Source organism: Varanus komodoensis, unplaced genomic scaffold (genome assembly GCF_004798865.1).
Source record: "Varanus komodoensis strain SLA01 unplaced genomic scaffold, ASM479886v1 scaffold13_3, whole genome shotgun sequence".
NCBI lineage: Eukaryota > Metazoa > Chordata > Lepidosauria > Squamata > Varanidae > Varanus > Varanus komodoensis.
In genome coordinates, this window is record NW_025335409.1 from 9,868,298 (window position 1) to 9,893,235 (window position 24,938).

The window sequence follows — 24,938 nt, forward strand, 5'->3', positions numbered from 1 at the left end:
CCTAGCCCTTGCAAATTTAGCCTTTGCCCCATCTCCTCTCAGACAGCTAAAGCCACAGCCTAGTGCTCAGAAGATCAGCAACCTATGTCTGCAGTGGCAAACTCCTACCTAAGGGAAGCTCCTGTCCCCTGGCAAGCTAAATCCAGTCATCAGTAGAACAACCCATTTACCACAAAAACCAAGGATGATCAGGAAAGGTAGGGATGCTATTCCATTTGAAACAACCGGGTAGAGCAATGGCAAAGTGTTCGACAGTCAGCAGAGCAGTGTAAGTTAGTGGTTCCGATGCCAGTGGGATGGCCTATCCCTTCTGAGTGTCAGTCTGGCTCTTTAAGGAGTTCTCCGTGGTGCTGGATCCAGAACAAATTAGGTTCAACACTATGGACAGGTAATTCCAAGTTCAGACTGAAACTCAGGTGGATGCACTGCCTCACTGATCCTGGAGCCACGAACCACTGCTGCTGTGGGCCTGAGTCTGTGTCTCGATTCACTGGTTCTGCCTGAACTATACTCACAACACTGGTCACAGTCTGCATTTGTGTTTGTGAAAGGGGTTTGCTGTGGTCTCCAGGATAAAGAAAGATGCACACTACAAATGGAGCTCACAAGAGACATCACGGGCAACTCTGTCGGAAAGGACTATGCAATTGGGGGGAAGGAGGAGTTGTAGGACTGTTTTCCCCTTCTTGTATTGAGAGCCACATATGGACTCCATAGGACCTACTTTTTGGTGCTACTGTCGTCAACAATAAATAGAAAACAGAGAAGGGATTAGGCCAGGAACCCAGGTCCCCATCTTCACCAAGCCCCACTAGCTATCTACAGGCAGACATTTTGATGGGCCCATGACCTTGTTCCCTCTTTCATGCACAATTTCCACAATTCTAATCCTGCTCAGAGGGCACTTGTGCATCACCCAAAAAGATGACAGCACAGGGTACAGACTTACCTATATGTCATCTGCTAATTTACATGTACAGGGGTAAATCTAGAAATAATTACGATAATCAGGTGAAATGCAGCACAGTGCATTTCACCACAATGGGGTGGACTGGCCAAGTGAACTGTCGGTCATCTCATTACACAGCTCAACTGGCCAGTTGCTTCATTAAGTGGTACTACATGTTGCTAAATGACGGTGAGAAGCTTTAATGCTCTGGATTTCTTTTCTTAGGGTTCTGTATCCTTAAACTGGATTTGAAGTGGGCAGGGCATAAAACAGAGGATGCACTCAGAGGACTGATCTCTGAGAACTCTTCTAGTAGAGGGCTGTCCTGACAGAATCCTCTGTGGACTGTAGCTCACTGAAAAAGCACGGGCCTCATATCCAGCATAGCAACAATGACAGGTTCTGCGCTATACCTGAGAAAGTACCATGCTTGCTTTGAATTCTCAGGGGAAAAATTAGGACAGAGGCACCCACAGAGCTAAGATACTGCAATATAGTAGCCAATTACTACAAGCAAAAGGTGGCACCATCCAAATAGTGTATCTGGCTCTTTCCTGCAGCCCCTTGCACTTTGGTGTCCCCTTGCATTTCCATCAGCTGCACACTTCTCCTACTTTATTGTTTAATTGCTAATAATTCATCCACTGCCCTTTCTTAGCCATCTCCGTCCTCTCCAACAGCAATGCTACAACTGTATTAGAAGAAATTGGGTGTGGAGTCAGGAGACAGTGCTCTCAGCACCCCAAATTGCACAGTCAGGAGTGAGCAATGTATCAATCGTGGGGTGGGAGAGTGACCAGCCTGCCCTTGTGGGTCCCCTCTTCACTGAGAAAGCAGTAACACGGGTGCACATGAGTCATCGATTACCATCGGCAGAACAGAGATGGTTGTGATTCTTACTGAATAGCATCATCTGAAAAATGAATGCTGACAGAATCACAGAGGATCACAGAGCCCTCCTGTGGCCGGTCCATTGGCCTTGGAGGTCTCCTGCACCTGAGAAAGCTGCTCTGCACACAGGGGAGCAACAGAGACAGCTGCACCTGCCATCACCACCCTTCCATTCGGAGTAAGGCAATAGAGCGAAAGATTCCCTTGCTAGATACATAGCACACAGATAAAGATCTTGCTGCTTCTGTTTTGTTTTTATTTCATAAAAGGCAGGCAAGCCTGCACACAGCTGCTGGTGTTGGTAGGGAACGATCCTTACCAGGAATGCAGAATGGGACCTGGGGAGACTTATCTCTTCCTTTGGGATGAAAACTACTCCTCCTTGCCCAGATAGAATACCCAGGAGGGAAAATTGCTCTAGGAACAGAAGCCCTGCTAGAACAAACAACAACACGGTGGAGTTGGCTTTGCCCTGGTCGTTGCCCTAGGCCTTGCACGTGGCCTTCAGGGCACTAGGTGCATCTTTCTTTCTGGCCATGCTACATGGCTTCTTTGTGACCTATGGAAAGATGAGAGAGAGACTGAAAGAGGGAGAGATCGGGGTGAAAATGATCAAGGAACAGCAGCCCCTGCAACAGCTCCCCTTGGGGCTCATTAGGCTGGCGCTTTCATTGGCAGTCGGTTTCTCTTGAATAATGAAAGTATTTCTGGTTGCATCTTTATTTTCAGCCTGGGAGTTCTACCGCGAATCTGTCAACTTTGGTTACGCTTGGTCACCGACCATCGAAAAACGTGCTCCGTGGTCGAGTTTGAGATCCGCCACCCTTGCCCCCGATGCTGCTCCCCGCTTTTTCAGCGAGTAACCTCGACACGGGATTCTCGTGCATCGCACGAACGGCCCTGCGCCGTGTACATCCAGCAAACAGGACTCCTCGCGAGCAAGCATCCAAGAGACCTGTCAGTGTGCAGAAGGCGTCTTGCCGGCTGGCTGGCGCAAGCGTCCCTGGGCGTGATGGTGCGGGGGTGGGGGTGGGGGTGCCCCTCTTTAAAAGGGACTCTCCCCACCTCCATCGCTGCTTCTTTGCGCTGATCATGGACGTTTGCTAAGGGCAGGTGCCCCCGCCGAGGTAGCAAAATGGGCTCAGTGGAATTTAGGCAAGCATGATGTGCAAGCCGGCCAAGAGCGGATTGCACAGCATCCCCCCACCGCCCGCGCCATTGGTTTCCCCCAGGAAGCCCCCTTGCTTGCTTGCTTGCTTTTGCATGTGCCCGTTGGCAACAGCGCGGCTGCCTTGACAGCGTGGAGTCTCAGGTAGCATCCCGCCCTTCGCTCGCCCCTCCCTTTTCCCGAGAGGGAGAGGCATGCGGGGCGTGGGGAGGGGGAGATCAGGCGCTAACTTTGGGAGTTTCCTCTGATTCCCTTGTATGGCAAAGCTGATCCCCCCGCGGGAGTCGGCGTCTCCGTTGCTCCGCCGGCCCTCTCGGGCTCGAACGACTTTCTCCCCTGGTTCTGCTCTCCTCCAATCCTAAGGAAACCAAGACAGAAATCGCTCCCTCCACCACCTCTCTCTCTCGCTCTCTCTCTCTCTCGCCAACTGCTCCCACCCCCTCCTCCTCCTCCTCCTCCTCCTAGTCACCCCTCCCTTTCTCCCTGCAATCAGGGGAATAAATCAGGAAAGGACAGGCGCTCACGCGCGTGCACACACACACACACACAGAGTGAGCTGAGATCTGTTACAAAAGTAGCCCTGATGGCGGCGAATCAGATGAAGCAGAAGCGGCTGCTGGACTAGCTGAGTCTCCCCCTCTCGCTCTCGCTCTCTCTCTCTCGATTCCTCTCCCCTTCCCCCTCTCCACCCACAGATCTCTATCGCTTTCCTTCTCATCTCCTCCCAGCCACCCCCAGTGAGCCGCTGCCTGCTTCTGTACGCTCCTGTGGCTTTGCATAGAAGAAGGAGGAGCGGCTGTTTTGCGTTCCTTGTTGCTTTCTTTATGCCCCCCATTCCCTCCCCCAAAAAACTTTAGCATCGTCACCCGCCGCCGCCGCCGCCGCCGGTATTCTCTTTTTCTCCGGCACTTGTGGGCAAGGGGCATCGATCTTCGATCAGGAAGATGGCTGCTGGCTGGTGGCTCTTCCTTAGCTTGACACTTTTCCAGTCCTTGGTGATCAACCTCTCCGCAGAAGGGCCCTTCCCTTCTGCCACCACGTAAGTCCCACCTGAGTCCGGCCGGGCTTGCTTGCATGGGAGGAAGGGAGCCAGGAGGGTGGAGGAGACCTCGTCTGGGAAAGGGACATGGGGAAAAGGCGGGGTGGCAATGCAAGTGGATCCTTGCGCTTGGCACAAATAAAACGAGAAGACATAATCCTGGATTTTGGAAAAGTAGCCACTGGTAAGATCTCGCAGTGTTTGGCTGATTTTAAGGGCTAGTTTTCCAAGGGCCTGCCCTACAATATCTGTTGGAGCCTGGTCCTGTACTTTGGAATCCAGTAATATTCCTGAGAGCAATCAACAGCATCTCTAAATAGACCTTCCTCGCAGCTTCAGCTATGCTGAGAGGAAAGTTTCCAATTACATTCCCCACCCTTGTGACTTGAATGACTATTTCAGCTTCAGGGAGATATTTTTTTTTAATAAAGAGAAGATTTGTGCGTGAATGTATATATATTTCTGTGATTTTCCTTCCGAAACGGTCCTGGAGCATGCTTTTGCAATGCCACATTTCCCAATTAGTTTCTCAATGCATATCTCTTGCAACCTGGATGCTTTCCAGTGTACAACATGAATGTTTTGACAGTTCCAGGGTTTGTTTTATGTGTGTGTGGTTTTGCATGCATCCACGCATGTGCAAAGGCAGAGCTGTGGTGAGGGTTTTTTTTTATTTTTTTAAACTGTGCTAAGAAGCTATATAAGGTGGTTTTAAATGTAACATCCCGTTAACACAATTAGACAATACACAGTTTAAGGCATCTGAGGAGGTTGCTAATTTGCCTGTGTTTGCTTTCTTTTGCAGTTTTGCATGAATGCAGGATAGCATCTTGAAAGCAGCAGACAGTTATTAACATAAAACTTGCCCACAGCAGGGCAAGGTTCACATCAAGAAATGAAGGCAGAAAGGATAAAACATAAATAGCCTAATATTTGTATATTGGGAGTGCACTGTAAGCCAGAGTTAAAGTAAGAATTTGGGTGAATACCCTTTCTTAGTTTAGAAGCACTTCAGCTTTTAAATAGGTTGCTGTTGTAATCATGCATCTCAATATGAATAACACACTGTACCAAATTATACGCAAGAATAAAATACACATACAGCTTATATGACTGGGGGAATATAAAAAATACTGTCCTAATTCAAACTGGGGCAGAAAGAAGAATTTGCAATGAGGCTAATTCGTTCTGTTTGCCAAATAGCTAGTTGGTGTTTCTAATGAACTTTAAGTCTCCATGCTTTCCCACTCTTGGTGTAAGCATAAGTGGCTAGAAGAAGAAAGTTTAAGGCACAACTGTTCAAGGAATGCTCTTCTTTTTCTGAATGGTTAAATGAAGCCTTGTTTGAGCTGGGTTGCCTTCAGTGTTCTTCCTTGAGCCGGAGTTCCTTAAAGTTTATTCTTTGGCAATTTGAAGCAAAAGCAATATTTCCCCCCAGCTGTAATAATTTAAATCCTTGCTTTGGTTTGATAAAACAAGAAGGTTAGGTTTTAAATTTAGCCACTGGATTGTGGCAGCCTGTCATTCTCAATCGATCACTTAAAACTGTGATTTGGACACCTAGTATAATGGAATATGAGGAGAATGAATAGGTGTCTAAGCGAGGCTACAGACTGGCATTACTTAGCAACTGTATTTGTGATTAGCGATACCAATAATGGCAGTAAGGATAGGAGACACAATTGGGATAAGCTGCTATATGGCAGAGAACTAGGAATATGCATTGTTGTACTCAGAAGCAAACAGGCTTTTATATAAAATATCCAACCTAGTTGCTTCTTTTAACAGATTGAACTGTTATAGAGAGTATTCATAACATGTGCTGTTCTTTATGGAACTATCTTGTAAGAATCTTTCTTAATTTTGAATGGAAGAATTCAGAATTCAATTAGGGAGTAAGGCACTAGGATAATCAAACCTGTTTTCCTTTAAAAAAATGCACATCTAACAGGTGCTCAAGAAAATGAGTTAGGTTGTATTACAATATTGAGCTTAATTTTAGTCTTATCTTGTATAGGATGGAAACAAAGATAATCAGATTCAGGTTACTTACCAAAGAAAGAATTAAAGGTAGGAGAAATGAGAGGCCAATAAATAAAGAATTAAAGGTAGGAGAAATGAGAGGCCAGTAAGTTTATACAACCAAAGTGACTATTGTATATCTGGTTCTAGATAATATTTGTTACGATTAAAAATATTTAAACCTGATCCTTGTCTCTTCTAATTATATTTGGAAAGGCATTTCATTTATTCAGTCTTTCAGAGTCATCTGCAATTTAATATGTAGAGGTATTAGGAAAAAGAGCTCTAAATATTCAAGAATAGCTATTTAATAATAACAGTTCTTTAGAACTGGAGACTTGTCTGTTCTGACATTATTGCTTAATCTAGATACATAAACATTCTTTTAAAAATGCTTATTTTATAGCTGCAAGGATGGATTCAGACAAATTTTAAAGAAGAAAATGCTTTGTCAACATCCATTTAATTAAAATTACTAGAATCCATATCAGTAGTAATTCTTCAGCTGCTCTGATTTATTATCATTTTTTTCTTGCATTTTTATCATAGACAGCATGACATTCTTGTGTTTCTATAGACTATATGGACAACTCTGAACTTGTCTGATTCCTAGAATGACATGCAGACTAAACTTTGAGATCTATGTATGCAACTATGGATAGATTGCTCTATTAGATATCCCTAAAAGTGTGTGCAAAGATCAGTCACTGTTTGTATTAAGTTAAAAGGAAAAGAAATTGAAATTGGGAGGGATGTACTATGTTACTGATTTCAGTAGATTTCAGTTGCTCAGAAATGTGCTATTGTTTAATGGCTTTAAAACAAAAAAGAAACCTGTTTACCTTAGAATATTAATTTGAATGTTTTGCCCAAGCAGTTAGGTAGTATGGGCTTTCATGAACTGAGAAATGAATCATTTGAATTTCATTGATGCCTTGTTTCTCTGTTTGCCTTTTAAGGGGTTGCACTTCCTGTCATCATACATATTGAATGCTATTTTTCATGACTTATGTACTGCATTTAAGGAACAGAAAACAAGAAAAGGGTATATCTTACTGATTTGAATTTTCTGGATCCATTCAAAATAAATACAATGTAAAAATGTCTCCTTTTGAAAATATATAGATCTGTTCCCACCTGCATAAGAAATATGTAGTGAAAATGAATATAGATTTGGAAGCATTTAGTATTCACAGAGATTTTGCCACCTGTTTGCCATATTAGGATTGATCAGGTGTATGAGTAAGGAATAAGTAATTCATCCTTCTGTATCATTCCCTACACAATATTCTCGGCTTTAAGAAAAATGCCAGCAGTTGGCATAAATGCACCAACAGTGTGTTCTTGCAGCATGATACTGGGCATTTTACTCTGAGGTAAATATCCCTGAGTTCAGTAAGACTTCTTTTTTAGTAAGTAGGTTTAGGACTGAATGGTCAATTGTCTGTCTGCCATATAATTGTCAGGCACTGCTGTTATGAATTATCAAATGGCACCATATCAGTATTTCAAAGTCTTTAAAATAGTCTCTTATGGACAGTGAATCTTTGAACACCTGTGCATTTAATAACTAGCTCACTTTGTTTGGGTGATGGATACAATCCTTTACTGTAACAATTATTTGTGGAGAAAGCCTTCATTTAAATAGGAAAAAGGCTGAGGAGCCTGTCGATGTTATACATTGTCACCTCTTGTTTTTCCTCCTTTCTCAGCCTGTGTTCACTGCCACTTGTAACTTGCATCATAGGAAGCATAAAAGCACTGGTGGTCAAAAGCTAACCATTCATGAAGGTACAGTTGGGGCCATCATGTGTCACTCAGCAACTGTCCTTTTGTGTGGTTCCAGTCCTGATTTCTTGTTTGTGTAGTATCAAAAATGTTGATGTGTTGACTGAGCGCTATGTTTATTTTTAGGGAATTGACAAAGGAAAGGTGAGTATGGGAATTTTTCATCTTCCTGTATTCTCTTGGCTCTGTCGCTTTTTCTAATACTACCATAGCTGGTAAATTTGATATGGCACAATATTTAACATCATACAGTTTTGCCACTGCGGTAATTTTAGTTGAAATATATAAATACTGCTAGAAGGACTTTTTTTTCAGGGGGGAAAAGGTTGTTAGATTCCTGAAACAAATCTTTTGATACCCAGACATTCAGGTGGCATGGAAATTCCCAGTCCCAACTTTCACTGAAAATAAATTAAGCTACTAAAGTATCTTGTCATGTCCTGATTTTTATATTGCTGCTATATCACAAATCCTTCTACTTAAATCCCACCAGATTCTTCTATGTAAGTATTCAGCAGCTAAAAATTCTAAAGATTAGATATGCAACCTTTCCCGTCCCTTCTTACAAATAAACCTAATTACTTGTTTAATTAATATTGGAATTTATGCTTTGGGTCATTTAGAAGTTTTGCTTTTAAGGGTTTTTATTAAATTGTTATCTGATCATTCCTTAAGAAGAAATATATAGAAATTTGGAATTATTCTAAACCTAGCCTGAAGAATTCTGGAATTGAGTTGAGCATATTGCGGTTCCCAAAATCTAGGCAGATGAATTAGTATATAATTATTAAAATAAGTAAATTTTCCAATTATGCAAACTATGCGGTAGGTTGAGAAAGCGTTAAGTGACCCTGCCTCTCACTGCTTTCCCACTCCAAATGTTCCCTTTTAAACTGCTATTTTATTTTATGCATCATTACATTTAAATCCCACCTTCTTTCCTCTTGCAAGGAATCTAAGGTGGCTTATATTTTCCTTCTTCTTTCCCTTTTAGCTTCACAGCAACTCTGGGTGGTAGGTTAGTCAAAGAGCCAGTGACTGGTCCAGAGTGACCCAGAGGGCTTCAGATCTGCTGAGTCCCAGCCCATCACTCTAACCACTGGAAAATACTCCCTGCCTTTATAGCTGGGGTGCCCAACCTGTGCCCTGCAAGGTTTTATTTTGCCCCCAAGAGTGTGCTGACTGCAGTGGAGCCAAATCCTTTTCACTGGTTTTCCTCAGCACCCATACTCTGCACCATGTCTTGCAGAGATTCTCATAGGGATGTTTCTTTTCCCACACACTGCTCTGAGTGCTTGTGTGTGCATGTATATGTGTGTGTGTATACGTGTGCATGTGCATGCTCACTTGCTAGACGGCCCAGACCCACAGCCAGCATCACAGATAGCCGCTGGGCCAAAATGATTGTGTACTCCTGCGGTGTATGAAAGAAACAGATATTTGGGCTTTCCCTCTGTTGCATGGAAAAATATGAATTTGAACTCTCAAAGGTTAAATAAATATTAAGACAGCTATATTGTGAGAAGTCTAGGGCTGGAATCCTGTGTGCATATTTCTGGGAATAAGCTCACTGAACACACTGTGGTGTATGTCTGAGTAAATATGCACAGTGTTGTGCTGTTACTTATCCAGCTAACTCTCAACTCACTTACAAGGCTGCAGTGTCCTTCATAATCTGGCCTTCCTTTGCTAATGCACTGAAATGTCTTACTATATTTCTCACTGCATGTACTTTTGTGCTTTCATTTTTTTGGCCAGTGTTAACGTTTAGGTGACATTTTCTGACTGATAAAGATGAATAATTTGTCAATCTTTACTTAAGGAATAAGTTGCTATGATTTCTACAAACTTTCCTGAAATCCTTTTAGGAACCTAAACTATTATTCACTTACCATATGTCAGGGTTGGCAGTTAGCATATTATGGGGCAGCAGGAAAGAAATGCTTTCAGGGAAGGGAATGTATGGGTTGGGAATTTGGATTAGGGTGAGAATGGGATCTGAGGTTAGCTGGAGGGAAATGAAAGTGAAGATTTAGCTCAAGACATTTATGTTCTGAGTCAAAGGAGGATATCCCCTCATTCAGCAGACAGCTTGAGTAGCTGTTGAATGTTCCTTCTGATGGCTGGATGGTATCTTCCACAGCACATGAGGGTAGCCAGCTGTTTTACAAGGCCTGGAGCGAGCCACGAAGCTTTGTTTTTCAGTTCCCCACTACTCGGGTATGTTTGCCCCCCAGCATTTGCTGCTTGAGGCAGCTGTGCCAACCTGTCTCATGGAAGAGCCAGCCCCAAGAAAGCATGAGGTTGGCAATTTAGACTGCAACTCTATGTACGTTTTAGACAAAACAAAAATGAAAATGAAAAAGGCCTGCAATTCCTTGCATGCTGGAAGTTGTGGGTCCTTTTTCTGACTAAATCCATATGGCAGGGGTGACCAGACTTGCTAAGCGCAAGAGCCACATGTGGCAAATGATGTTTGAGAGTGGCAAGCAGGTGCCGCGGGTGGAGAGTGGCAAGCGAGCACCTGCGAATGGTGGCTTTGGGCGGCAAGCAGTAAGGTGCAAAATAAAGAGCTGCGTGTGGCTCCCGAGCCTTGGTTTGGCTACCCCCGCCTTACAGGATTGTGCCCTAAATTAGAAACTCACAAGAGGGGCCTCGCATTGTCCTCTTTGCATAGAATTTAACATAGATCCAGGATGCTTAGTACCTTCTAACTCCATCTGAAAACGCTTGACAAGCCTGGAATAATAGTTGGTTTACATTCTTAACGTTTCTTTTGAGAAGAATATATGATATTTATATTCATTATGTATTTGTATGAACTGTTGTAAACTACCCTATGGGGTGGTATAGAAATGCAGATGATGGTGGTGGTGGTGGAATCTTTCGTGCAGAACCAACACAGTAGCATTACTGTGCAGAGCTAAAACAAAGGTTGACGCCTGAAGCATATTTGCATTTTTGACTTCCCGGAGCAGCTTGAGAGACTCTGCAATATTTACAAGTTCTCCTGTTGCATCCCTAGATCTCTGTGACAGAAATATAGCAGATACTCACCTCAGAGACAGCAAAGGGCTAGAGTGAGACATTACTTACTTGAAAGGTTGACTCGGAATGGACCTCTGATGCTCTGCTGGGACAAAAGTACAGTGCACATCTGGCTGTATGTAGGTCAGTAGAGCATGGAGTTCAACATTCTTTGGGGCCTGGATGGATTCTGATATGGAGCAATGAAACTATGTTTTCTTTCAGATGGTCTCAGGTAGGTAGGCGTCTCTGTGTTGGTATTTCTGGCCTGTGACCCAAAATAGCCAGTGACACCAAGTGACCAAATTGCACATAATGATCATAACTTCTGCTGTAGTATTTTAAAGCAGAAATCGGAGACCCAAACCAGACATGGTTGTTTCATGATTTTAGGGAAATATCAGGCAAAGCTTTTTGTGGCAGGGGCTCCAGAAGAGGAGATTCTTCAATCTGATTTTAGAAGGAGCCTCTCCACTCTGGCAAGAATTAACTGGTTTCCTCAATGGATGGTAAACTACAGAAGGAAAAGTAGTAATAAATGAACAGTTTTCACACTGGAGAGTAGTAATACCTGTGGCCTTGACAGAACTGTAATGAGACTCATTTTTAAACTTGTTCATACATTATCTGAAGTTAGGATTGAGCAGTGAGGTATCCAAATTTGTTAATGACACCAAAATATTAAAGATGGCAGCAATAAAAATGGATCCTACAGCACTCCAAAGGGATCGACCCAAAATCCTTGGCATTTATTTATTTATTAAAACATTTTTATGCTGCCCCATTTGCCGAAGCCTCGGGGCGGCTTACAACAATAAATAAAAGTTTATTGAAAAAGTTTATTGCATTGAAATCGTAGTTTTGGTTACATGTAAGTAAATGATCAGGGAAATGATCTTGAGATCATGGTAGGTATCTTGATGAAAAAGCTGTTCTGTGGTGCCGCAAATTTTTCAAACACAAATCCCATTTTAGGAGTCATTAGGAAAGAGATTCAAAATAAAATCGTATCATATTTCTTTTATACAAATCTAAGGTGTAATTACACTTGGAATGCTGGGTATAGTTCTCATGACTGCCCTTCTAAAAGGATATTGTGAAGTTGTAAAATGTTCAGAAAAGAGCAACCGAACAGTCAGCAACTCCTGTATGAGGAAAATTTATGGTGTTTGGAGCTCTTTAGAAAAAAGCAAGTAAAGGTGGGAGGTAGGGAGACAGCAGAGGTATATAGAATTATGCTTAGTGTGGAGAAAGTGGACAGGGAGAATTATTTTCTCTGTCTCATAGTAACAGAACCTGGGGTTACTCTGTGACTCTGAATAGTGGGAGATTTAGGATATATGGATGAAAATAAAGTACTTCTTCACACAGCACATTGTTAAACTAGGAGCATCATTTTTACTGTAATTTGCTGCCTTGCTTATGGGGATCCCATTAGCATCTGGTTGGCTACTGTGGGAAACTGGATGCTGAGTTCTGACTAAGCAGAATTGCCTTGCTTTCCTAGCAATTAATCATACGTGCCCCAGCACTCTTGCTACAATCAGCCATTAGCCCCTCACTGCACTTCCCTAAAAGGCAATGCACCAGGAGACTGGAATACAGTCTGGACTACACTACAGGTAGTCTTGAACAGTCACATTAACTTAGCCACAGCCTCTTATCCTCATTAGGAGGATGCTCACTAGGAGCATTGACAGGATGCTAAGACAGAATGCCTCCAGAAATGTTGAGAACAGTGATGGGCTGTATGGGAGCAAAACTGGAACTCAGTACGGGTATTTTTATAGGGACCAATTCACTAAAACGCTGGGACAGTGCCTAGTCACACTTGCCCTGATTTAAGAAGACACCTTTATCTTGCCAGGAGTCATGTATTCCCTTTCTGATCCAACTGTTGCTTCTCACACATGTACATCAAAAATGGAGGGGAATAATTATCTTGGGTTAACCAATGGTGCAGACAAATGGAAGAAAATCCTGCAGAAGTTATTGTCTGACTGGCCAGTATCACAACATGATCAGCGCAGAAAGACTTGCACTGAATGCAACTTTTATTTGTTAGCCCTGTGTTTGTGTAGGCATGATTTGTTTTCCAGAAACTTATTTGAGTGCTATAAAGGTTTTAGGTTTCTGTTTCAAAAAGTTTCACCTTGATAATTTATTGTTGTTGTTGTTGCAAACATTCCTTATGTCTTCTGTCAAAGTCTCTGAACATCAGTGTAACATCTAATGTCAGAGGAATTGGATGTTGCCTGTAAACTGTCATTTGGCCACCCCTTTATTAGCCAATCTAAATAAATACATACAACCCTTATTTTGAAATAGGGGATTTAAGTTCTAAAATATCCTATGTGCTGTCATCACTTCTTTAGGCAGCATATTCCCATTCTCAGAATTGTAATAATTTGCTGTTCAAATGAATGGCATGAAAGCACATTTCCATTCTGGAATGCTTAATTTTGTTGTCTCATTCCTTCAGAATACTGTTTGTCAACCATAATCCTTGGCTTGGATTTCTCTCTTCTTCCAGGGATGGGAGAAATAAACAGGAGCTGGATCTTGCTTGCTTTTTGCATAATTTTTGCTATTTATTTACAAAGACACTAATGAGTTTATGAAAGAGATTGACATTATATGGTATCAACAAATCAGCAAGCTTTTGCAGTTAATTACAGTAATCCCACTGCCTATTTTTGAAGCTACACATGACATGCGCTTGGGATGACTGCTTATAAATATTGTTAGAAGGAATACCTTTTTCTGATGTCTTCCCCTTCACTCAACTGCACTTCATGCAGTCGACACCTATCTAATGAATATTGGCTGTGATAAGTTATAGCTTTTCCAAATATTGATTTGGGCCTTTTTACTCTAACAAAGATTTAATGTGGGCAAAAATCACTGTTGTGAGGAATGAGGTTTTAAGTGGCAATCCTTTTTCGTGCACATGGCCATAATGAAGTCAATGGGCCTTCATGTGTGAATCTTGTTCATTTTGCTGCCTGATGAAATTTACCCTCATCTCCTTGACTGGAGAGAATCTGCTCCTATTTCCAACCCCATCCCAGCCTAAGTGGGCTATTTCCGGTCTAGAGGCTGATTCCATTGAATATCACTTGCCATGACCCCTTGGTTTTTACTTGGCATTTACTATAAGAAGTTGAAACCAATAATTGTCCTGGTAGTAGTAGTTTCACACACATGTGCTGCAGTACTTGACATGCTAATCTGTGATCTGTGGAAAAGGGTTAGGATACTAGGTGGTCTCAGATGTTTAAAGAGAGCATCCTGTTGCTGGGAGACAGGCCTGCTAGATTAGAGCGAAGGACCCACTTGATGGCATTGCAAATACTGACCACCTATTCTGCTCTCATTTGACCAAACTTTCTCTAGGGGAAGGACGTGACTATCCTCCTGCATTCTCTTCTCCAGACAGCTTAAAAGCTTTGTTTGTTTCTGACTGTACTCACGAAATACTACTTCAGAGTCGCCTTTTATTCATTGCCTGAGAACATGGTCTAGCCGTGATCTTTCCTGAGTGTTTGTGTGTGTTTGTTGTTGGGGGGGTGTGTGGAAACTGATTCATCTGCTTGATATATACAGCAGAAGCTTTTTATAGATCAAGTGAAATGGTGCTGTCGTACCTGCTTCTCCGTTAAGGATGATTCAAAGCCTGGGGAATTAAGAGTGTTAATCCTAGCAATCTATTTGGTGGTTGTAGGCAGATTGCAAAAGTAAGCCTAATTGCACTTAAATGTACAGAGGAGTCAGCAGAAATTGACAGCACATTCCTTGAGAAAGGCAAATACTGGCAGTGTGTACTAGTTCAGTCCTATGCAGTTGGAAATCAGAATGCAGTCCATCATCCCCGGCAGGAGCAATACCAGGAAGGCCTTCAGACCCTTGATGAGCTCTCATATGTGGCTGGCATTCAGCCATTGTGTTCCTTTACTCCATTTCTTCTCTATATGTCTGCCCTGTTTGATTCTGTGGTGTCCTAACATAAGAAAAAACTTTAATACACAGAGGTTTTGGAGGATTTGACTGGAAATATTAAGGCAATGGAGTGAGGGCTGGGCCATAGCCAAACTGCGTGGATCAGTGGCTTCAAAACATCCCTAACTCAGATCGCATTTCTGTGTGTGTGATGTGTCATGCCTTCAGGTTACCATGTGAAGTTCATTAATCATGAGATCCAGGCATGTGGCCTTGGATATAAAGTGCTGGATCAGGAAGCATGAATGAGTTCCTACTTCCAGAATATTTGTAAAGGGGATTCACACATCCTCACAGGAGAGGTGGCATTTTCTCCTGAGGTAGTGGGCTCCGTGCAGTTTTCCTGAAGGAATGTGGTTGCACCCTAAACTTTGCTCCTGGCTGTAGATCCCAGAACTAAAGACTCTCTCCTGTTCCATATAGCTTCCTAGGGATGAGCTTGTGCCTCTCCATTTTCACAGGTTAGGCTTCCTTGATTTTATGGTGTTCCTAAAGGAAGCATTCCTAGCAGACACAGAATTTCAGCAGATTCAGAGTTTCCTCAGCTGATAGAATCAGCATGCATGATTGTTAGCATTGGCTAAGGGTCACTTGTTAAATTATGGGATGTTAATTTATTTTACAATGTATTTAATACATAAATTCTTACAATTTATTTTAACTGGTGCTACCTGAATATGTTTTGAGAGGGCGTTTGATACACGGGGTACTATCCAAGTAGAGGGAAGAAGGTCCTTTTCTCAGGCTCCACACCCTTGACTTTTGAGGGCATCTGGAGAAAGATCCATATTTTTAATCTGTATTTTTCTTCATATATTTTTGGATTGTCTCCATGATGCACTAGCTGGATGGCACCATTGTTTCTAAGATAGCAAATAGTTAATGTAGGGGAGGATAACATGGAGCCCTCCTGAAGTTTTGATATATATCTCCCACCATCTATTATCATAATAATTACATTGCATTCACATACAACTTTTTTTTCCTCCAAGGCAGCTTACATAATTCCATTTTCTCCTCACAACAACAACCCTGTGAGGTAGGTTAGTGAATGACTGGCCCAAAGTACCCAGGGAGTTTCATGCTGAGTGGAGTTATAACCTAGATTTCCAGTCCAGCACTCTAACCACTGAACTACATTGGCACTGATTGGCTGTGCTGGCTAGGCCTAATGGAAGCTGTAAGCTAGAAGATCTGGAGGATCATGCGTTGCCCAACTCCAAATTAATGGAAGTACTTTCTTTTTGCATTTTTCACTTAGTGGCTGTCCTTGATATTTGATTATTTGATCATATTTGTCCTCTATTTGTGTGAGTCTTCAGTTTGTTGTCTCCTCTGCATGTAGTCTGAGACAGTGTGGTTTACTTCTGAGTAGACCTGTATAAAATTGTATTCTGTTATGTGTTTCTTAAGTCAACATTCTCTAAGAAAGTTGATTGAACAGATACCCTTCTGCTTTCATCTCACCCTATTTACATGAGGGCAGATTTCGGCAAGTATGCAACAGTTCAAGAGCATTAATGCATCTGCACATAAAATTCCTGGTCAGGCAAAGCAAAAATGCAGTTTAAGGGTGTATCCAGGCAACAGTTTTGTTCCGGTAGAAAAATGACCCAAGAAGATGGCAAAGCCTGTCCTGTATTTTACTGTTGGTCTTTCTGTAAAGCAAATAGATCAGTGGTAGAAGACAGATTTTGCATGCAGAAAGCTGCTAATTTCATCTGTGGAATCTTCAGTGAGAACATCTATGTCAGGGCTGGGTGGAAGGTAGATCAGGATGATGATGATGATGATGCAGATGCACAGTGCCTCGTGCCAACATTTCACCTGATGCCTGTTGGTGTATAAGTAATACATAACATAGACCTCACAAGATTGAAGCCTGCCCATGCCTGATCTCAATGAGCAGGACAGACTTCTACTTGTAAATCTAGACAACCACTGTCTGTCAGAGTAGAGAAATTATGCTGGCTAGATCATGCTTCCCCATCCTGGAGACACCTTTCAGATGGGGGGATGCTGGAGCTGCAATGCATGCTGTTTTTGTGTTGTTACTGCTGTTTGGTGTGAAAGTAAATTAAAGGGGTCCAGGCCCTCTTGTAATCTTTTTGGTATGGACTAAGTTCTCCTTGGACAAATTCCACAATATTCACAAAATTGGAGGCTTGCAGTCTGTTGAATTGCAAGCATGTACATTATTAGCTAGAATGTACATTTAATCCCTTATAAGTCTGTTTATTGAATATCTGTGTCTTTCTCCCTCCCACATCCACATTATTATGTTTATGCTTTGTGTGACTACCATACAGGCTGTTGTATGGATTAGTAAGATAATGTATGGGAAGATTATGTTTCAGTGCTAAAATGCAGTGAATTCAACAATGAAGGTGAATGCCCATCTAATTTAATGGAGGTCATTTAAACCAAAATAAAAATTTTACTTTTCTTTTTAATAGTACTTCTCCTTGTGGAAGATGCTGAAGAAAGATCAAAAGTTGTTTTCAGGCACTCAGAGCATATTCAATGAATGAGTGCACAGAACATCTGGAGGGAGCTTCCCATAGACAGGTCTACAAGCTAGAACTCCCTGCAGATGTTCTAATGAATGCATGGGATCAGAGATTTCCTCCAGTGCTTTTGCTATACAAATGAGTACTGGAAAGCAAGATCATAGATTCTGACATGCATAACTGCTTTGCAAACACTTATTAGAATCCTTTGACCCACAGACAATCATGGCGAAGCAAATGGACCAAAGCTGAAAGTGGAGGTCAAGCTCTCATGCTCATCACTGTTAGATAAATGAGTTTCCAGAGAGATCAATGTAAACCTTCAATGTGCTTCAACCTGCATGTTTATGAGACAGCAGGCATTTGCCACCGTGAAGAACTAACATTGGCATATGTGAACGACTGAAGACCTATGCCATAAAAATGAAAGATTAAACTCCAAGCAAAGTAACTCTCTTATTTTGGGTTTTTTATTAGGTGTGTTGAGATCTTAGTCCCTCAGCAATAGAAATCCTCCATCTGGAGGGTAAAAGATTGTATAAAATAAAACGTATTACATTTATTGTGTTAGATGACACCCAGGGGAATAGTCATGTATCACAGAAGAAACCATGCATGATATCAGATGTGGTCATTTGTCTTCTCTTTAAATGATGAGTGCTCTCTCTGACATCATTTGGTTGCTTTGTGTTGCTGTTAAGTGTCCCTGAGAAAGAAGGTGGCTGCTGTAAGACATGGTAAGTTATGTCTCTATTAGCAGCGTAAGAAACATTTGAGACTTAAACCATGAATCCCACTAAAAGTCAGTATTAATACTTTGCAGGAGGGGAATGCATATTAAGTATGAGCTAGTGTTGAAAATAAATGCACATACAAGCCCACTATTTATCTTGCTCTCAGAACAGTAAATCATAAATTAATTGAGTGGATATGCATATGATCAATGGCAGCACAGATATTAATACTAGAATGAATTAACTAGTTTTGACTGTTCAGTGGTATTCTATGTTTTTAGAAAGTGAAGCCCACAAGCTGTATATATTTTAAGATAAGCAGGTATTTATTTATAAAACAAATAAAACAAGGAAGTAAAGCAAAAAAGGTGCATTTCCTTCCATTTCTCATAAAATATGGAAAGAAATGTAAACTTTAGCAATGCAAACCTTTAACATGCTAGCATGAAGTAGGAACTCCATAAAAGAAAGAGAAGTATCCAGTCTGTGCTTGATTATTTTCTCCAATCTCTCCATTTTTGTTTCTGCATTTACAAGTAATAATAAAACTTGAAAGCATCACTATCAGCTCATTCACTTGCCAAAGCAAGGAAGATCTGTCAGTTAGCCTGGTGCTAGACTTTTGAAAAGTCTTACACCACCACACCACGATGAGAAAGAGAACATAAAAAGGAAGGAATAAGGGAGAAGAAAGGGCATAAGACAAAGAGTATAATTATAGTCTTTTTTGCCTTCCAAAGACATGCAGTCAAATAATAATTTGACTATAGGTTGCAACCCTTTACCTACTGAGAAGAAATATGGCTGACTTTTGAGTAGACCTATTTAGGATTGTGGTGTGCATTTATTAATGCACTGGAGAAAAACCATGGCATTTGCAGATACTTACAACAAGGAGAAGGAATTCTGCTTGCAAAATTGAAAAAAAAAACTTAAAATGAGATTAAAACTTAAAAGGAAAAAGATAAAATCACATAAAAATTCAGTAAAATGAAAGTATAGGTAACCATAAAAAAAGGGGTTCCTGTCATATCACTAAACCCCAATCTTATTTGGGCTGCAGTTGTATCAAAAGAAGCCATGGTAGAGAAGGACAGAAGGAACTGCTTCAGCAACTGTGCATTGCTTTCCCTGACAAGAAGAAGAACATGCTGCTCCAACTGATGGTTGCCCTGGAATGGCAACAGTAAGGGTCAGTCTCAGTCATTGGCCTGTGGAACAAGAACCAGAGTCAAACCAGAACACCAGCCAGGGAAGATCACCATAGACTTATGTGCATTCAAATGCCCATTTATAGCTGACCACTTCCTTCAGGCCTGGAGAAACTGATCTCCCAGTACTTTCCTTTCCCTGCCCTCCCCTTCCCTGGTATGCCTTGACATTTTAATTGGTAAGCCTGAAGGCAGCCCCCCCCCCCCATTGATGTGAAGCACTTTGGGAGACGATTGTCTGAAAAGTGAGATAACATTGCATAAATAAATAAATGGTGGCTACCTGAATCTGTCTTGAATTGAGCCAACTGTGATTGAGATGCAAGTATTTCCTTTGCGCTGTTAACTGTACTATATATAATTCAGTTAGCATCTTGTGCCACAGTTCCTTGCATGGTATAGAATTCTTAATTAGGATTACAGCATTATCTTTGTATATATCTAACAGCAACAATGGATGATTCTTATGCCTCATTCTGGATCTCTCTCTCTCGATCCCTCCCTCCCTCCCTCCCTCCCTCCCTCTCTCTCTCTCTCTCTCTCTCTCTGGAACTAGGTTTATGGCATAATGATGTTTGTAAAAAAAATGCATTCTGGCTGCAGTTTTTAATCAGATTGTAGAGGTGTCTGAAATCACTAAGAATTCTTCAGTAGTGTTATTTGCATTTATGCAATTAACAATGTCTGAATTTTGCAGACAAATGAAAAAGCAACAAAGATGATCAGGACACTGGAAACAAAGCCCCATGAGGAGAAAGAATTGGCTTGGAGAAGACAAGACTGAGGGAAGATAGCACTTTTCAAATACTTGAAAGGCTATCACCTTTTCTCAGTCATTCCAGAGAGCAGGACATGGAATGATGGGCTCAAGTTACAGGAAGCCAGCTTCCAGCTGGATGTCGGAAAAAACTTCTTGACTGTTAGAGCAGCATGGCAATGGAAGCAATTACCTAGGGAGGTTGGAGGCTTTCCCAAACTGGAGGCATTCAAGAGGCAGTTGGACCCCCATCTGTTAGGGATGCTTTAACTTAGAGTTCTGCATTGAACAGGGGATTGGACTCAATAGCTTTATAGGCCACTTCCAATTCTATTGCTCTATGATTCTGTGACTCTGTTCAGGAATATACCATTTTTCAATATGCAGATACTCTTTCAATGGTTAGCCAATTAGCCATATTCTTTATGATAATCTATCTTGGGCAATCAGCATAGAACTTGGAATCAAGAATTCTCGTGGTTGCATTTGCACCCATGGTTGGGTGGGTGTTTAAAGTCATGTCCTCTAATTCTCCAAGTTTCCGTTTCTTTAAGTGAAACAGCGTTCATGATTAATAGTTGTAATTTCCAGTGAAATATGACCCATTATTTTACCCACAAGGTGCTACAGCACAAAATGAATTTTACTATTGGTGCAATCTGGCCTTAAGCAATTGGGACACGAGGACGTCGCTCCCTCATCAACCTGTATCGGAAACCTTTCATAATCAGTCTCGGACACACCCTTTGCCACCAGACTGTCAATCCTTAGGAGGATTTCTAATCACTTCTAATACATGCACTAGGCTAACTTTGCTTGTTCATCGAAGTGCCAAAATTCTCCACAACTTTCCCTTCAGTTATTATGTGGTAAATGGTCTTGTTTTTCAGGATACTTAACCAAGGTGTGGCAACTGTAGACATTTGTAAGTGATGTCCTTTCCCAAAACCATTTTGCTATTTGAAAAATGAGGAAATGCCGTCAGTACATGTACAGTAAAAACTATCCTATGACTTGGCTTTCTGTAAGATGTGGACCATAGGTATGGACCGATTATCCATTGCCCCTAGTTATCGTTTGCAAAAAAAATGCCCTGGACAGCCACTTTAATGGGTAGTTTGGGTTTGTCTCTCTTTCTGTGTATTTTCTGTTAAAAGGGGGAAGATATATTCACCTTCTATTGGAGACAACCTTTTTTCCAGCAACATGGATGTTTGCCAGCTTGGTCTGTTAACACTTGATAATTAACATGGACACACACCTCTGCTTGTGATACTTGCATCACTTGGGACAAGCCGGTTAATAAACTAATGATTGTTTTCTTGGCTGAAAGAGAAGCACATTTTCAGAAGGGAGCAATTACAAAACACATGGCTGAATCTAATCAGAAATCCAACCCACTTCATATGGTTTATTTACAGAGTGAGGGCCTTGTTCTGCAATCTCTTTCCCTCTCTGTTGTAAAGAGTAACTGTCGATCTGAAAATAAGCTTATAGAGTCTTTGAAACAAGGGCAGGATAGAAATGGGATTTGACCCTTTGCTCTCTGATCTGCTAAAGCCTGTTATCACTCCAAATCATGTAATAAAGTTGATGTTATTGCAGCAAACAGCATGGCTTTCTTAGCATATTGCCAAAAGTGCCATTTTCTGCTTTGTTTTTTTTGGTGTGCACAGCTCAGTTTGTATCATCCTACCTGTTTGGAACTGGTGTACACTCTTACTTTGGATTCTGCTAATCACAGATGATAGTCATGCAAAAGGTTGGGCGGTTAGTTGCTTAAATAGAGGAGTAGATAGGAAAGGCTGTCCTGAATGTGTGTCAGTTTGGGGCATCCCAAGTCTTAGTCCACTACAGAGCTAGTCTGGTGAGTAATTGCTTGTTGGACTATAGCCAACCTTTTAAAGTTATTGGATAGGTTTCACAACTGTAATACAAAATCCAACAGATAAACAAGGTTTCCTGAGGGAATTTTTTCCTGCTTTTCAATATGCATGGAGACTTCAAAAATGCAGTTAATTATATGAGCAACCTTGTAAGAGCTGAGACATTCTGGCAAGTGAAACATGGAGTTAAAATGTCTGAGTTTGCATCCTATCTTGGCCGCATGCTCACTACTTGACCTTTAATAAGTCAGTATCTCTTGGCTTCAGTTCCTTGTCCTCAATCCAGAAAACTGGAATGACTTAACTATGCATGCCAGTGGAGCTGTTGTCTTCTGTTTAGGCTCAAAGTTAGAGACAGACTCTCTCTCTGTCTCTTTCCAGATCTTCCACTGTCACATATAAATTTGAGTGTGGTGTTCCAATTTCTGGAACAGTTGCATATATTAGGGAAATGGAACCCTCCCTGTACCTTGTTCTAATGCTCACCTAGGCTTTTTTTTTTTTTTACTCCCTCCACCCTACTTGTATTGGAGCCTATATGGGGAAAGAATGACATTGGCAGAAGCACTGGCGGGAGAGAGCATGCACATGCCTTTGTGTGGGAAAGCATTCAGTGTGCCTCTTATGCTCTAGAACTGGGAAGACATCCTACCATATATGCAACTGTTAAATCTGGCTCTGCTCTTAAAGTGCCCTCCATTATCTTGCGGAAGAGTGAGAAACAAGCCACCACGGTTTATGTTCCCCTCCGTGATTGTGCAAACCACAGGCTCAGCATTGCAAACTTGTGGCCTCTTCATTCCAGTGCAGCATGCTACTCTTCTTTTGAAATATGTGGCATATGCCAGGGGTTCTCACATTCATACTGGCTGAACAAGCATACATGTTGCTCTCTGTACTGTGGTGCTCCTTTGTAACATGGGAATTAAGCAGAGTAATACCAGATTTATCCTCCAGGAACAGTGGTGGGATTAATAGTAAACTTGCGTACTCCATCCAGTGATATATATCAACCACATAGTACTGCTGTCATGTATGATAAGAAAAGAAAAGGCTGTGTACTAAATCCTATTAGAATGGCAAGAGATTAACAACTGATTGAATTCGGAGTTTCCTATTTCCATTTATGGATTTTACTCTGCCTGTTGAGATAAGAACATTTAGGCTCAATAACATGGTGGTGTTGGGAAGCACATATTCTAGCAGTGAGATGCACTGTATTTGGGAACAGACTGTAGAATTGTTCCTTCAGGGATTTTGTGGATGCTTCAAGACTTGACATTTCTAAAAATACAGTGGAATCTGTTTGAAGCATAACAGAAAATGTAACTAAGTGTTGAATAGGGAATGTATGCAAGATCATGGTTCTTTTAATTGGTCTGATCTATCTCTGAACTTTTGCAATGAGTTTCATTTTACAGCAGCAATAGGCAGCCCCAGCTCTTATTTCTATGAGAGTTGTTTCAAGTTATCAGGAATGCCGGTTGGTTTGGATGCTCCTTGTGCTCCTGCCCCATTTCTGTACAGCATCCACAGTTGCGAGAGTCAAAAAGATGTCAGGGGGAAGCACCTATTCTAGCAGAGAGATTCACTGCATTTGGGACAGCTTCTTCTCCTTTGTACTAGTTCTGTGGAGAGCTGGAGACTGTAAGCAGGTCAGGAGGATGTCAGTCCAGGAAGAGGTCTGTGTCAGAGAAACGGAGCAGGGAGAGGTCAGCCTGAGAGGTCTTGGACGATCTCCAGTGGTTTGGCTCAGATTTGGTGTTTTTGGAGCAGGCTAGATCAGTGCCTCTCTATGCTACCGCTGCAGCATCTTTGCTCTGTTTGGACCACTCCTATCATGGCAGGCTCTGCAACAAATGATTTTACTGGGAAGATGGAAGTTGTTTGTGAGATAAAATAAATGAATCTCTGTGTATCTCTGTAAGAATATTTCATGGTCACAGTGACCTACCTGTTTACTTATCAGTTTATTAAATTTATACTTTGCCTTTCTACCCAGAAATGACTCTCAATGGCATAATGTTCGCTAGGGTGGACATCATTGTTATCTCATCTATATATATATTTTCCCCAAAAAAGGGCCGAAAGAGCACAGCAGCAATACAAGAACAAGAAAGTACAGCAAGACATCAACTACAGTAGCACATCATTACAATAATACACAAGCCAAACCATTAATTTCACTAGTACTAACACTACTGTTGTTAAATAACAATGTTGGTTTTTTTACACGTTTGAATTGGAAAAAAAATGGCGTTTTACTCTATTACCTGTTTTATCTGGTAAAGCTACCCAAAGAGCTTCAGCTATTGCACAGTACAGAAATGAAATGAGTAATATTAAATCATTACAAACAAATTACAAATAGGCAAAATCAGTGACTAAAATGTATCACTTATTAGACATAGCACTGGGTAAGGCAAGGCCAAACACAGCAGGGGAAGTTTTTCTATGCAATGAGGCATTAATAAACAATACAAACTGCAAAGCATACAAAATTCTTGTACCTCAAGAGTACAAAGTACAAGAAATATCGGTCAGGGTTCTTAGAGCCTGTAGCAGCTGATCTCTTCCATGCATCACTTTCTCAGCTTTGTGTAATTCTCAAGGCTTCAGCAGAGACGAGGATGGTGTCCTGTGCATTGCAGGATTTAGAAATTAATGTTTTCATGTGTGTTGTCGAATAGTTCACAATGCAACAATGAGTCACCTTGCTTGGGGTGCCTTTATATATCAGAGTAATACTTGGACATTTATGGTCTCAGCCAAGATACTGACTTGCAATTTAAAATCCAGTCTAAACAGGATATTTTTTAATTTATATAAAAAGTGTTGTATACTGTTTACTAAGACATTTTAATATATTGATTTAATAATACACTATATTAAAATAGATTAACAATAAACCATTCCGATTGAACTATAAGAAAAACTTAAAGGGAATTACAATGTAA

The 24,938-nt window shown here is 41.3% G+C and overlaps 1 protein-coding gene across 6 annotated transcripts in view; it reads left to right on the plus strand.

The window, feature by feature from the left end:
• Positions 1-3,543: 3,543 nt before the first annotated feature.
• Positions 3,544-24,938, plus strand: part of CACNA2D1 (calcium voltage-gated channel auxiliary subunit alpha2delta 1) — a 452,873-nt gene continuing 431,478 nt past the window's right edge. For 2 of the 6 annotated variants that reach the window (XM_044423418.1, XM_044423420.1), the window contains exons 1-2: positions 3,545-4,047; positions 7,984-8,001. In XM_044423418.1, coding sequence (XP_044279353.1) covers positions 3,953-4,047; positions 7,984-8,001 — 113 coding nt within the window. In that variant the 5' untranslated portion in view covers positions 3,545-3,952. Of the gene's footprint in view, positions 4,048-7,983; positions 8,002-24,938 lie in introns of all 6 variants that reach the window. The other 4 variants (XM_044423419.1, XM_044423424.1, XM_044423417.1 and 1 more) reach the window with 3 other exon arrangements.